The 15004-nt window shown below is 40.7% G+C and overlaps 1 protein-coding gene across 1 annotated transcript in view; it reads left to right on the plus strand.

Moving 5' to 3' along the window:
• Nucleotides 1–15004, plus strand: part of sbf2 (SET binding factor 2) — a 551470-nt gene that overhangs the window by 511398 nt on the left and 25068 nt on the right. The window contains exons 31-33 of the mRNA XM_060838903.1: nucleotides 2456–2637; nucleotides 3751–3927; nucleotides 5288–5389. Of these exons, the coding sequence (XP_060694886.1) occupies nucleotides 2456–2637; nucleotides 3751–3927; nucleotides 5288–5389 (461 nt within the window). The remainder of the gene's footprint in view (nucleotides 1–2455; nucleotides 2638–3750; nucleotides 3928–5287; nucleotides 5390–15004) is intronic.

The following is a 15004-nucleotide window of genomic DNA, read 5'->3' on the forward strand; positions in this document are numbered from 1 at the left end:
GTGAGAAAGGTCTCTTTACCATAGTGTTTATAAAGTGGCTTTTTACAAATGAGACTCAATGTGTATGTATTCTGTGTTTTGGGGAAACAGCTTGCACCACCAGTTAAGGATGATTTACAAATCTTCAAAAGTTACTTAGTTTCAAAAGGGCAACTCATAAGTATACCATTGACCTCTGGAGAAGTTTCCTTACCACAAACTATTCTTGGAGGTAAAAGTTTCATTAATCCTCACTTGATTGTGAAGGCCTCATTCCCTTGCTCAGATAATTTTTACAAACTAATCATTTGGTTGGTTGGTTTTGCAGCAAGACACTGTTCTACTGTAGGTACTCTCACTTGCTTCACATTTCTGTTCCTCAGAAAATTCAAACTTAGATTAAGGCTTTCACGCAGTGAATGATATGCTTGTTATTTTACTCTGCTTACAATGCAGGTCTGCCGAAAAGTACCGTCAGTAAACTGCAATCTCACAAGGTCCAAAATGCAATTCAAATCTTCTCCCTGTGGGCACCACAGTAATTTGAATGCAGACAGTCGTCTTAAGCTTCGCCCACCTTCATGATTATATACAAAAGTAGAAATTGCTGGAAAAGCTCAGCAGGTCTGACAGCATCAATGGAGAGGAATCAGAGTTAACATTTCAGGTCCAATGACCCTTCCTCTGATCTGATGGTAGCAAGGAAAAAGTTTGTTTTAATGCAGAAGGTAGGGGAGGGAAGGAGTAGATGATAGGTGGAGATTGAGCCCCAAAAAGAAAGAACAGTTGGACAGACAAAGGAATGGATAACTGATTGAATGTAAAAATAATGGATAACTTATTAACCTAAGAGAATGAATAACTACCAATAGGGATTATTAGTGGCTAATAATTGGTTATGTGTAATAGCAGATCGTGTGATAATAAGGCTTAATGTATGGGGATTAGGATAGGAACATGGGAGAAGGTGCCTCAAGCCCTAAAATTGTTGGACTTGATACTACTGGGGAGTTCCCAAGTTGAAAATGATCTGCTGTTTAGATTAGACTTACAGTGTGGAAACAGGCCCTTCGGCCCAACAAGTCCACACCGACCCGCCGAAGCGCAACCCACCCATACCCCTACATTTACCCCTTACCTAACACTACGGGCAATTTAGCTTGGCCAATTCACCTGACCCACACATCTTTGGACTGTGGGAGGAAACCGGAGCACCCGGAGGAAACCCACGCAGACACGGGGAGAACGTGCAAACTCCACGCAGTCAGTCGCCTGAGTCGGGAATTGAACCCGGGTCTACAGGCGCTGTGAGGCAGCAGTGCTAACCACTGTGCCACCGTGCCGCCCATAGCTGTTCTTCCAGCTTGCACTGAGCTTCCTTTAACCAACCTGTTATTCACAAATTCTCCAACTAAGATAGTCTACCTGTTGGCTTAAAACTTTATCTCTTCTATTCAGACTCTGTTAAACAAATATGGGCAACCTTCTGAACTGCCACTTGTGTTTTTGGCATTCTGACAATGAAAGCACAACATTTTAATTGTCTTAGATTTACAACCATAATTTTTCCAGAGCTAAACATAACCTCTAAAATATCAACATGAACTATGAACTAAATATCTACAGCAATATAATGATGTTATCATAAGAGACATGATCAAATGCCCCATAAGTTTTAACAGGAAAGTTATGCAAGTGTTTCAGAGAGAATTTGAAAAGAATGTTTTTGATAACATCAAGATTTATTTATGCATCTATCAGTGGATAAGGAAACATAATTTTCCAGATTATTTTTGAAAATGATGGTGCATGATCTGTAAATTCTTTCTTGAGGTAAGACTTGCATCAAAACAAATTGTTTAATGATTTATTTCTGACATCAGAAGAAAGGATTTGATTATGTCACTGACTATTTATATTCATAAATCAAAAGCAGATGTCATTCACATAACATTTATTTAAGCAGGTCTGGTGTTTATTTCACTACCTGAAGTAGAGAAGGACAGCTGTTTATTTATTTCTGAGAGGCAACGAAAGTTCATTACTTCTGCTCATGTTTTCTTTTCCAAATTGTTCTTCTAGTGTAGTACATTAGTCCTTCATTTTCACATCTGAACAATCCATTATAATTTTGAAGTTTTTCCATCCCATTCTACAATATTTCATTGTTGTAGTTGCTGAGAGCTGACTCAAAAACAAACTAGAAACCACTGCTTTCTGATGAATGATGAACATATTGGTATCCTACTGCCTACTTTGATGGTCATTAAGCTATTAAAATAACTCACTTAGTGCCTACATCAAAAAACAGACATGGAGATTGTCATATGAAGCCTTCACACATCAAAAATCATTGATATTGCAATAATTTCAAGGCCAATATCTCAAATATGCTTATTTTCAGAAAGAAAAGGTATGTAGTTTTTGTTCATATATGATGTAACATATCTCAATATGAGCATTTTTTTCTTTTAAGGTATGTGGGCCAGCTTGCGTTCCAGCAGTCGTTTCAATACTCAGTTTTCAACCACTGATGTAGGAGCAAGATTAGCAGGAAAGGAATCCCCTGTGACCATTGGCAATGACAATTCTCTGCAGAATCCACTTCTAAAGCACCAAGCAGCATTGTACCTCTTTGGGGAAAAATCTCAACTGAGAGTAAGATGAAAAATGAATTCAATATATAATTTCTATTAATAATTTTCAAACTAATTTACTAAAACACAAATGTCACAATTTTGTAGTATTTGTTGTTCATTTCTTTCTGAATTAACTGTAAACTTAAATATGCAAATATGGGAATTAATACAATATAAACAAACTAAATTGCATATTCCTCACACATAGATTCATGGAAGTTATTATGTTATATTATGAACAATATAAGATAGATCTTTATTGTGGTGGGAAAGGAAAATTTGAATATTCCAATTAAAATGAGAAAAATTAAAACGAACTATCCAAGGTAATCAACCTAGTATTTTTTTAAAAATTATGATTAGCACATTTGGAATCAAGATGGTGAATATGGTAAGAAATAACAGGATTAGGAGTGACATCTGCAATTCACTACCCATCTGATTCTCAGCAAGGAGTTTAAGGAAGTGTTAGTAAAATTGAATACTGATCACCTTGGACCACTCCCTCCCACCTATTAACTAGCTGTAGTTTGGCACTGTTGGTAAAGCTAAGAAAGGCCAGACCATGGCAACATGACGCCTGGAGGAAGAGCGCCTCATCTTCCGCCTAGGAACCCTCCAACCACAAGGGACGAATGTATATTTCTCCAGCTTCCTCATTTCCCCTCACTCCACCTTATCTCAGTCCCAACCTTCGGACTCAGCACCGCCTTCTTGACCTGCAATCTTCTTCCCGACCTCTCCGCTCCCACCCCCTCTCCGGCCTATCACCCTCACCTTAACCACTTCCTACCTATAGCATTCCCAACGCCCCTCCCCCAAGTCCCTCCTCCCTACCTTTTATCTTAGCCTGCTTGGCACACCTTCCTCATTCCTGAAGAAGGGCTTATGCCCAAAACATCGATTCTCCTGCTCCGTGGATGCTGCCTGACCTGCTGCGCTTTTCCAGCAACACATTTTTCAGCTAAGAAAGGTCTTCCAAGTTTTCTTGATCTTCTTTCCCTCTGCAGTTGTTCAGTGGGTTGTGTTGTTTCAAGCAAGGAAGATTATAGTTGTACCTACACAAGCACGCAGAGTCAAAATAGCTTTGTTTCACTACCTTTTGAGATGTTAATATTATTTTTGTTTTCAGGGTTTTAAACCTGACCTTGCAATTAACTGTGAGCTGATACCTGTGGATTACTGTGATATTCGTCAGGTGAAAGCCAGTTTCAAAAAGCTCATGAGAGCATGTGTACCCAGCACAATTCCTAGTGATGCGGACATGACATTGTACAGATTACTAGGAGAATCTGAATGGCTATTGCAGGTAATTCGTTCATTCATCTTAGAGCTAATTATACGGCATTGTCTCCAAAAGTTTTTTTTTATCTTAACTGCCAATCAATAAACACAGTGACACAGTTTGTGTTGAAATATTCCACTATTCAGCGAAGTATTAACTTGGAAATTATGTCTTGGGATTTATTTTGGCTTTCCTTTCTGATTAGGACAGGGTAAATTTGGAACAACATTCAATAAGGAACTTCATGCCAGATTATTGCGGAAGCTATTTTAAGTCACCACCAAAAATATAGCTTTTAATTATGGTCAAAAATCTGAACATTATTTTACATGTCAAGATTATGAATGTATGCAAAAGTAGGCCACCCAGCCTTTCAAAGCTGCTCTACCATTCAATAAGATAATGGCTGATGTGATTTTAACCTCAAGTCTACATTTCCATATACCGTATGCTGAGAATCGTTCATCCCTTTTGGTATTCAAGAATCTGTGTACTTCTGCCTTAAAAATATTTAAAGATTTTGCATCCACTGCTTTTTGAGGATGGGAATTCCAAAGATGCTTAACTCTCGGAGGGAATGCTTTTCCTCATTTTTGTCCTAAATGAGCATCCCTTTTATTTTTAAACTATGACCCCTAGTTCTAGATCCTTTCACAAAAGGAAATATCCTTTCCACATCCACCAGGTCATGTCCCTTCAGAATTTAATGTTTCAAGAAAGTTAACCGTTAACCCTTGTAAAATCCAGAGGATGCAGCTTCAGTGTTTTCAGTCTTCAAATTGAGGTGGTCATCTTTGTTGAGAAGTTGGGTGGTATTCTTCATTGAAAATAGTAAGTGTAATAGTTAATGTATAATCACACCTGATAAATTATAAACATTCACACCAAATTGTATACATTTCATCTATCTAAAAAATGATTGGAATACCTTGTATATTTTCCCTTTTGTCCCAAGATGGAATCTGTATAAAACCAGCTTTGCCGTAGATGGTGGAATTAATTGAGCTCACAATTACATGATATCAATTTGTAAGTAAATTGTATTTGCTACATTATTATCATGTAATTGTTTAATATATTTTGTGTCACAGAGATGTATATGATCTGGTTATGTCATTAAAACAGGACTACTTTCAAAGTGTAGAATCATAAAGATGTTCAGCATGGAAACAGATCTTTTGGTGTAACCCATCCATGCCAACCGGGTACCTTACCTAATCTATTCCCATTTGCCAGCACTTGGCCCATATTCTTCTATATCCTTCCTATTCATGTACCCACCCAGATTGCCTTTTAAATGTTAGAAATCACACAGTACGTGGCCATAGTCCAACAAGTCCACATGGAAGCATAAGCCTCATCATATTTACTTTTGATTTCTTAGATACACAGAATATTGCAACTGGCTGTGGTGATAGCAGAACTACTTGAGAGTGGTTCTTCGGTGATGGTAAGCTTAGAGGATGGCATGGACATTACAACACAGGTAATTTTATAAAGGATCATAGAAATGTGTTTTACTGTTTACAGTTTGAGATTTTCAACTGGTATAATTTGAAGCTGCTCTAGTTTTGTGCTTAAAGTTTGGAAAATGCAGCAACACAATTTTGTTTCTAATACTACATGACCAGATTTTCTAACAAGAACACAAGAAAAAGGAGCAGCAATAGGCCTTCAAACATGCTAAAGAAGGGCTTATGCCCAAAACGTCGAATTTCCTGTTCCTTGGATGCTGCCTGACCTCCTGCGCTTTTCCAGCAACACATTTTCAGCTTCAAACATGCTGTCTGATTTAATATAATCATTGCTGAGCTCACTGCAGTCTTTTCCTGTCTCGTCTCTGTAACTGTTGAACTTAAAGATCAAAACGTGCTCTAACTCAGCCCAGCTAATACATAATCCAGCTTTTAATGTTCTGTGGGATAGAGAATTCAAAACTTTACATTCTGTGAGAAATAAAATTCTTCCCCATCTCTACCTTAGATGGAAGAGCCATCCTTTAGTTCAGATTTCCTCTTATGGTTGCAGGCATCCTCTCAACAGCTACCTAAAAGGCCCATTCATTTTTCTATACTCCAATGACTATGAACCCAACTTACTCCATCTTGTCTCATAAGATATGCCTTAGCAATCTCAGCAGATAACCATGTGAGTGTACTATGAATTGCTTCCAATTAAAGTACATCTTTTTTTCAAGTAAATGAAAATCATGTGCGGAAGTCTTTTTAGTCTTGACATTAGCCCATTCAGTTGTAACAAGATTTCCTTTTTTTATATATTTTTCCCCATCCAATAATTATTGAAGCTCCATTTGTCTCCATTTCACTGTATCTGCATGCTAACTTCATTCGCACGTGAGGACATCAGGATACCTCTGAACCACGATGTTTTGCAGTCTTTCTCGATTTAAATAATAATCTGTTTTTCTATCATTCCTGACAAAATCTGTTGTTCCTTATGTCCTCTCTGGATCTTTCTTTCTTAAAATTCATTTTTACAGTCAGCAAATTTAGCTACAATACACTTGGTTCTTTTATCTAAGTCGTTAATGTGGCTTATAAGTACTTGAGGCTCCAGTATGATAATGGTGGCACCCCACCAGTTACACTTTGCCAACAAGAAATTGACCTATTTATCTTGGCACTTTGTTTTCTGTTAACCAATGCAGTAACATAGGAACTATTATAACAGGAACTGGCTACCAGCTGTGATGAATAGAAGTGCATAATAGAGATTTCTTATTTGTTGGACATTATTGCATTTAAAGTAGTGCTGTTTTGTTTTGTTTCAATTTGGAAACTTTAAGATCTGATATTGTTAATGATTGCTCTTAGAAAACTGTAAAAAGTTGCTGACATAAAGCCATAAAGTGTTCAGCACGGAAACAGACCCTTCGTTCCAACTCTTCCATGCTGACCAGATATCCCAACCAAATCTCGTTTCACCTGCCGACACCCAGCCCATATCCCTCCAAATCCTTCCAATTCATAGAACCATCCAAATGGCTTTTAAATGTCGCAATTGTACTAGCTCCCACTACTTTCTATGGCAGCTCATTCCAAACACTTACTACCCACTGCATGAAAAAGTTGCCCCATAGGTCTCTTTTATATCTTTACCCTCTCGCCCTAAACCAATGCCCTCTAGTTCTGGACTCCCCCACTCCAGGGAAAAGACTTTTCCCATCCATGCCCCTCATGATTTTATAAACCTCTATAAGGTCATCTTTCAGCCTCCGACGCTCTAGGGAAAACAGTCCCAGCCTATTCAACCTCTCCCTATAGCATAAATCCTCCAACCCTGGCCACATGCTTGTAAATCTTTTCTGAACCCTTTCAAGTTTCACAATATCCTTCCGATAGGAAGGAAACCAGAATTGCATGCAATATTCCAACAGTGGCCTAACCAATGTCCTGTACAGCCGCAACATGACCTCCCAACTCTTGTACTGAGTACTCTGACCAATAAAGGAAAGCATACCAAATGCCACCTTCACTATCCTATCTACCTGCAACTCCACTTTCAAGGAGCTATGAACCTGCACTCCAAGGTCTCTTTGTTCAGCAACATTCAGTAGGACCTTACCATTAAGTGTACAATTCCTGCTAAGATTTGCTTTTCCAAAATGCAGCACCTCGCATTTATCTAAATTCAACACCATCTGCCACATCTCAGCTTATTGGCCCATCTGAACAATATCCAGTTGTAATCTGAGGTAACCTTCTTTGCTATCCACTACTCCTCCAATTTTGGTATCATCTGCAAACTAACTAACTATATCTCTTTTAATTATTCATATAATAGTATTTTCAAAGAATGAGGGTCTGTTAGCTCAGCTGGTTAGATGGAGTGCAGAGTAATGCAACAGCATTGCTTAAATTCCTGCACTGGCTGAGGTTCCCATGAAGGACTGTCCTTCTCATTCTCTCCCCTTGCCTGATGGATGGTGACCCTCAAGTTAAACAATCATCAGTCATCTGTCTAATGAGAGAGTAGCCCTATGATCTCTTTTTGGTATTTTCAAAACCTGTTGTTTCATTATAATGCTACCAACACTCTTTGGATAGCCATTCTTTTCTAAATTAATATTTATTGTTTATGTTGGAGCTTGGAAATGTAAAATTTGTGGTGTTTTTAACAGTTCTGGAATGTATTTGTTTTGCTCTTGTTGGCGGAATTGTAATTCTCCCAGCTCGTGGACTGGACCAGATTGCATCTCCAGCCATTTCACTCGCCCCTACAGCATTTTTCACTTTGACCCTACCTGGATGCTCATAGCATTCCTGCCATGCAATGCCTTTTTGCGTTTGCTCCCTCGACCAGCGTTACAAGGCTCGTGTTACTTTTGTCTTGCCAAGCTGTTTAATGCAGACACAAAGGAAGGAAGTGTGTCACTAAAGGTGAGAAGTTTCCAGAGCAAGTAATAGGACAGAGTCTGGAAAGGAGAAAGTGAGGGCTGCAGATGCTGGAGATCAGAACTGAAAAATGTGTTGCTGGAAAAGCGCAGCAGGTCAGGCAGCATCCAAGGAGCAGGAGAATCGACGTTTCGGGCATAAGCCCTTCTTCCTGAAGAAGGGCTTATGCCCGAAACGTCGATTCTCCTGCTCCTTGGATGCTGCTTGACCTGCTGCGCTTTTCCAGCAACACATTTTTCAGAGTCTGGAAAGGGTCAGGAATCTAACTTCAGGCACAGCTGATAAATGGTCAACACAGAACTAGCAATTCTGTACTTAAATGTGCGCAATACACAAAACAAGATAAGTGATCTCTTAGCACAGATTGAAATTGGCAGGTACGATGTTATAGCTGTCATACAGACATGGCTGCAAGGGAATAAGGGCTGGGGTCTAAATACCCAAGGATACAAGTCCTATCGAGAGGTTAAGTAGATGGATGGTGAAATTGATAGCAAGTGATAGAGAGTAGGAGAGCATTTAATTTGAATGGGTAGAGTTGAGGAACTGCAAAAACAGAAAGAGTTTTGTACAAGCCACCAAGCAGTAGTCAATATATGGGGCAGAAAATAAATCAGGTGATAGGAAAGGCATTAAGAAAAGCAGTACTACACTAATCATGGAGAACTTAAATATGCAGGTGGACTGGGCAAAGCAGATTGGTAGTGGATCCCAAGAAAAGCAATTTGTGGAAATTCTGTGAGAGAGTTTTTGTTTTAGAGAACTTGTTGTCGTGTCTGCTAGGGAATAGGCAATCCTGGATTTGGTAATGTGTAATCATAGAACAGAACCATAGAATCCCAACAGTGGGAAATGAAGCCATTCAGTCAATCAAAACATCTGCACCAATCTTCCAAAGAGCATCCCATCCAGACCCAGACCCAGTCCAAGTCCCAGCCTATCCCTATAACTTCACATTTACCATGGCTAATCTACCTAACCTGCACATCCTTGGGCACTATGGACAATTTAGTGTGGCCATTCCACTTAAACTGCACATGATTGGACTGTAGGAGGAAATTGGAGTGCCTGGCATAAAGCCACACAGACAGGGAGAATGTGCAACCTCCACACAGTCACCCAAGATTGGAATCCTACCTGGTTCCCTGTAACTGTGAGACAGCAGTGCTAACCACTGTGCCACCATAACGCCTAAATTCACTCTAGTCCTCCTCACTCATTAGAGAAACATCTGGTTACAGTTTAACCCGAGGTCACCACCCTCCGGTAAGGGGAGAAGTTAAGGAGGAGAGTGCCTCATGATAGCCTCAGTTGGTGTCGAAATTGAACCCATGCTGATGGCATTATTCTACATTGCAAACTAGCCATCTAGCCAGCTGAGCTAAATGACTCTTTATGAAGCAGACTTGATTAGGAAGTTTAAGGTGAAAAACCCCCGAGGGAGTAATAACCAGAATATGATAGAATTTGCCCTGAACTTTGAGAGAAAGAAGCTAGAATCAGATATAATGGTATTACACTTGAATGATGATAACTACAAGCACACAAGGAGCTGGGCAGAATTGATGGGAATGAGAGCCTAGAGGGAAGATGGTGGAACAGCAATGACGAGAGTTTCTAGGTGTAATTCGGAAGCATAACAGAAATACATCCCACGGAAGAAGTAGACTACATCCCAGGGTTCTGAAGAAGAAAGCTGTGGAGATTGTGGAAATATTGGTGGCAATCTTTCAGAGATCACTGGAGTCAGGAAATGTTCAGAGGATGGAAATTGGTTAATGTAACACCCCTGTTTAAGAAAGAAGGGAGGAAAAAGTCAGGAAATTATAGGCTAGTTAGCTTGGTTAGTTGGTAAGATTTTGAGTCAATTATTATGGATGAGATTGAAAAGTACTTGAAAGTGCATGGTAAGATAGGACTAAGTTAAGGCGAAGTTGTGCCTGAGAAACCTATTACAATTCTTTGACGAAATAACAATCAAGTTAGAGAAAGGAGAGCCAGGGACATGATCTATTTAAATTTCCAAAGGTCTTTGACAAGGCGCTGCATGTTAACCGTAAGCAAATCCTAAACTAGGACTCCTAAATTTCTTTGTGCTTCGGATTTAGATTAGATTAGATTACTTACAGTGTGGAAACAGGCCCTTCGGCCCAACAAGTCCACACCGACCCGCCGGAGCGCAACCCACCCATACCCCTACATTTACCCCTTACCTACCACTACGGGCAATTTAGCATGGCCAATTCACCTGACCCGCACATCTTTGGACTGTGGGAGGAAACCGGAGCACCGGGAGGAAACCCACGCAGACACGGGGAGAATGTGCAAACTCCACACAGTCAGTCGCCTGAGTCGGGAATTGAACCCGGGTCTCAGGCGCTGTGAGACAGCAGTGCTAACCACTGCGCCACCGTGCTGCCCACATTTCTGAAACCTTTCCTCATTTAGAAAATAGTCTATGTCTCTGTCCATAAAGTACATACATAACTTTTCACTTTTCCTCATTGTATTCCATCTGCCATTACTTTGTCCATTCTCCTAGCCCGTCAAAGTCCTGCCGCAGCCTATTTGCTTCCTTAACACTGCAACCTTTGTGTCATGCAAGTTCAGTTGGCAGTTAGGAAGGTAAATACAATGTTAGCATTAAGTTTGAGAGGGCTACAATACAAGACTAGGATCTACTGCTGAGGGTGTATAACGATCTGGTCAGACTGCATTTAAAATAGTGAGTAATTTAGGACCTCCTATTGAAGGAAGGATGTGCTGGTTTTGGAGAGAGCCCGGGGAGGTTTACAAGAATAATCCCAGAGATGACAGGCTTGTCATTTGAGAAGCATTGAAGACTCTGGGTCAGTATTTGGAGTTTACAAGGATGAGGGGTGGGTCTCATCAAATCTTAAAGAAAATCTAAAAAACCCAGTTAGAGTGAATTTGGAGAAGATATTTCCACTAGTAGAAGAGACCAGGACCTGAGGGCACAGTCTCAAAATGAAGACCCTTTCACACTGAGATGAGGAGGAATTCCTTCAACCAGACAGTGCTAGATCTGGTATTGGAACTCATTGCTACAGAAGGCATCCAAATCATTGGATGTATTTCAGACAGAGAGAGTTTCCTGATTAGTCAGAGGATCAAGGGTTATGGGGAGAAGACAGGAGAATAGGGTTGAGAAACATATCAGTCTGATTGAATGGCAGAGCAGACGTGAAGGGCTGAATGGCCTAATTCTGCTTCTACATCTCATGGGTCTTATTGTTGTCAGCGGTCCTCAGGTCTGAGGATAGCCTTCATTCAGAGAGTCACGGCACAGTAAGTCAAGACAGCCTCCAATTCTAGTCCAGGGTCTTGTAAATAGTCAGTCAGCCATTCGGGGTGATCAGAGTTAGTATGCTGCCAATTTAAAGGGTGAGGAGCTGAACATCAAGTAGCACACCGCCTATCTTGAATCTTCCTGCTCTACTGATGGCTGCTTTTCTACTGGAATGAGAGAAAGAGAGAGGGGTTTTAAAGTAGATGTAAATGGGTGGTACAGCTATTTGGTGCAGATGGGAAGGTTTGCAAAATGAATGAGTAGGCATTGTGACATATTGAAGAGAAGGTGATGGTATTTACACTGGTGGACTGGTGAAGCTCATTGACCTCTTCCTACGTTACTGGGCAATCCTTCAGATGGCTGAGACCGCTTTAAGGCAGTGGCAACTGGTCGAGTCTGGTGCTGTGGCCTCCACTACTGATCCTGAGGGAAATGGATGTCCTGCCACTGCACTATCCCATTCATCAGCACCTCAGTTCCCTACTCTCAAAGCAAGGTGTGGATTTTCCCTGTTTGTCTTGTCTAGAGCAACTCTCAGGATCCGTGCAGGTCAGCTGTGAACTGACAGTGTTTGAATTGGTACACAACACACTTTAACTGGCTCAGGCACAATGGATGCCGATGAATTCTGGAAGTTAGTCTGGGAATTTGTATACTGCATGATGTTGGAATTGGACATAGCGGCCACCATAGTTGCGGAGTAGGTAGTTAATGAGATGAGTTTGGCCAGATATGATGAGAAACCCCACCACGCTTCATGGTGGGAATCCCTCCAAAACATCTAATGTAATTAAAAGTTAGGTCACAATTATCTGATGTTGAGCCTTTTTGTCTTTACTTTCAATGGCCTAGAGCTATTGTCACTGGACTGTTAATCCGGAAACTCAAGTTATGATCTAGGGCCTCGGGTTCAATTCCCACGGCAGATGATGGATCTTAAATTCAATAAAAATCTGGAATTAGGAGTCTAATAATAACAACTAAATCATTGTCAATTGTTGGAAAAACCCATTTGATTCACTAATGTCCCTTAAGAAAGGAAATTGCCATCCTTACTTGGTCTCGCCTACATGTGACTCCGGACCCACTGCAAAGTATTAACTCTTAACTGCCCTGTGGGCAATTAAGGAAGGGCAATAAATGCTGACCTAGCCAGTGATGACCTCATCCTGCGAATGAATAAAAAGTCTAAACTAAAATCTTACAAGTTTTACATTTTAGGACAACTTTAAGGTTATTATTTGCATAGCATCTCACCATTTATTTGTCTGTGCCTTCATTCAAATCTGTCTTCTCCACCCTTTGTCCATGCAAATCATCATCTTCAATCCGCCAGTCTCACTACATTAATGTACCAACTCTCAGACTAAATCTCATATCCTTATGCAGGGTCAGGTGCATCCTATGCATTGACACAAGATTCATTTTATGGCTTTCAGTTCTTTTCTTAGAAATTATTCACTTTGCACTTACTTGCTTATCTTACTGCGTATCTCAGAGGCTTGCATTGTTTTACAGCACACAGGGAGAGCCAGGCAGTTTGTCATGGTTTGGAGAACGGAACAGTCAAGGGGGTGGATGTGTGCTGCATCCAAGTCATACATAGAGCATGTATCAGAAGCTTATGCAGTAAACACACTGCTTGTGCTTCAAGCAAATGGCTATTTCTGCAAGTCAAAGAAAAGCAGCTTTTTGTGGGGTCATGGGCTCTATCGTCAGTCAGGAATGTCACCTCAATCAATCGAGGGATTTAGTCGATATCAGTCTAGAGGGTTAGTCACAATCAGTCAGATGTTTGACCCTACTGGAGTTCAGGAATCTGTGTCCTTGCAGCCTGGGGATCAGGCCAAGGCCAGACCCACAGACCTAGTCCAACTAGTCTAGCAATTGCAGATAAACAAGTCAGGATGCAGTGCAGATATCTGCCAGGGACGGGCTGTTCTCGTTCAAAGGTTGTCATCACATGTCAATCCAGTACAGGCCATGATCAGTTCTTGGTTTTGTTTATTGATGATCTTCTACCTCCCTCCCTTCTTAAACAAGGTGTTAGTCATTTTCCAATCTTCTGGCATCCTTCCTGACTCTACTGGTTCCTCAAAGATCACCAGCAATGCCTCCACAATCTCCTCAGCTTTCTTCTTCAGAACTATGGCGTGTTGTCCATCTGGCCCGGGTGATTTATTCAGCTTCAGAACTTTCAGCTTCATCATATTTTAATAAGGGTCAATCTGGGGCCTCAGGGCCTTATGATCTGGGGCCTCAGGTTCAATTCCCACGGCAGATGATGGATCTTAAATTAAATGGATCTTAAACAAGGGTCAAAGTCTTGGGGAAACTTTGAAACTCTGAGGATGGGTTCATTGGTTCGAATCAAGGATGGGAATGCTTATAGTCGATGGGGAAAATTCAAAATAGAATCTTGGAATCTGATAGAGCACAGGCGAGGATGGGGAGAATCAAAGGTCAGATTTCAGAAGTCACAATCACTCTGGCCTCTAAATTAGAAGAGTATTTGGCCAACAAGGAAATGACAACTCAAATCTGTCCCCTCTTGAGACTATGCTGGGAACATAAAGAATCAAATAAAGGAGCTCAATGTAAACACTGAAGGGCTGAAAGGTCATTGGGATCACAGGAACTGCAACACAAAAAGCAACACAGGCGGCAATGCAAAATGGAATATGAAGGATGCAGGGCATAATTCTGCATCTTAGGTGCAGTCTACAAGTCACGCTCAAAGATACAAAGTCAAATCATTGCGGATGCTGCCTGGCCTGCTGTGCTTTGACCAGCAACACATTTGCATCTTTGATCCAAAGTCAACTGTGCATTAATGATACCAAATGGCTACCACCACATGTAGATTGGGTGAAATAATTTTTAATTTTTCTCTTGGAGCAATATGAAAGGATTTGAATTTGTGGCCTTGCTAGGGGCAATGACATTAATAATGTATCCACTGATTCAGCAATGCCACCCTCCTGGCATCACACAACCCATCATTTGTCCAAGATGAACATAATTTCTAATGGTCTTAAGAAGCAGTCATGTCCATTACATTGTGCGCACTAATTGCATCCTTGTATTAGCTCAGCAAATATAATTAGGTGCTGACTTAAAAGAGAAACCTAAAATTGTTTCCATACCTAACGGTGAAAACAGCATTTTGAAGCTATTGCATTCACACACTGAACTATAAGTGTGAAAGAACATGGTCTGTGATGTGCAAGCATGCCTTTTGTTTTAGGGAGAGTGGAGCTATCACAAGGGCTAATTGCAGGAATTCCACTCCCCCAATGTAGCATCATCACTTTGGTTGTGCAACATACATTTGGATAAGGATGCATACTTCAGAGCTCCTTTGTTTAGGCAT

This window comes from Hemiscyllium ocellatum, chromosome 18, assembly GCF_020745735.1.
Source record: "Hemiscyllium ocellatum isolate sHemOce1 chromosome 18, sHemOce1.pat.X.cur, whole genome shotgun sequence".
NCBI lineage: Eukaryota > Metazoa > Chordata > Chondrichthyes > Orectolobiformes > Hemiscylliidae > Hemiscyllium > Hemiscyllium ocellatum.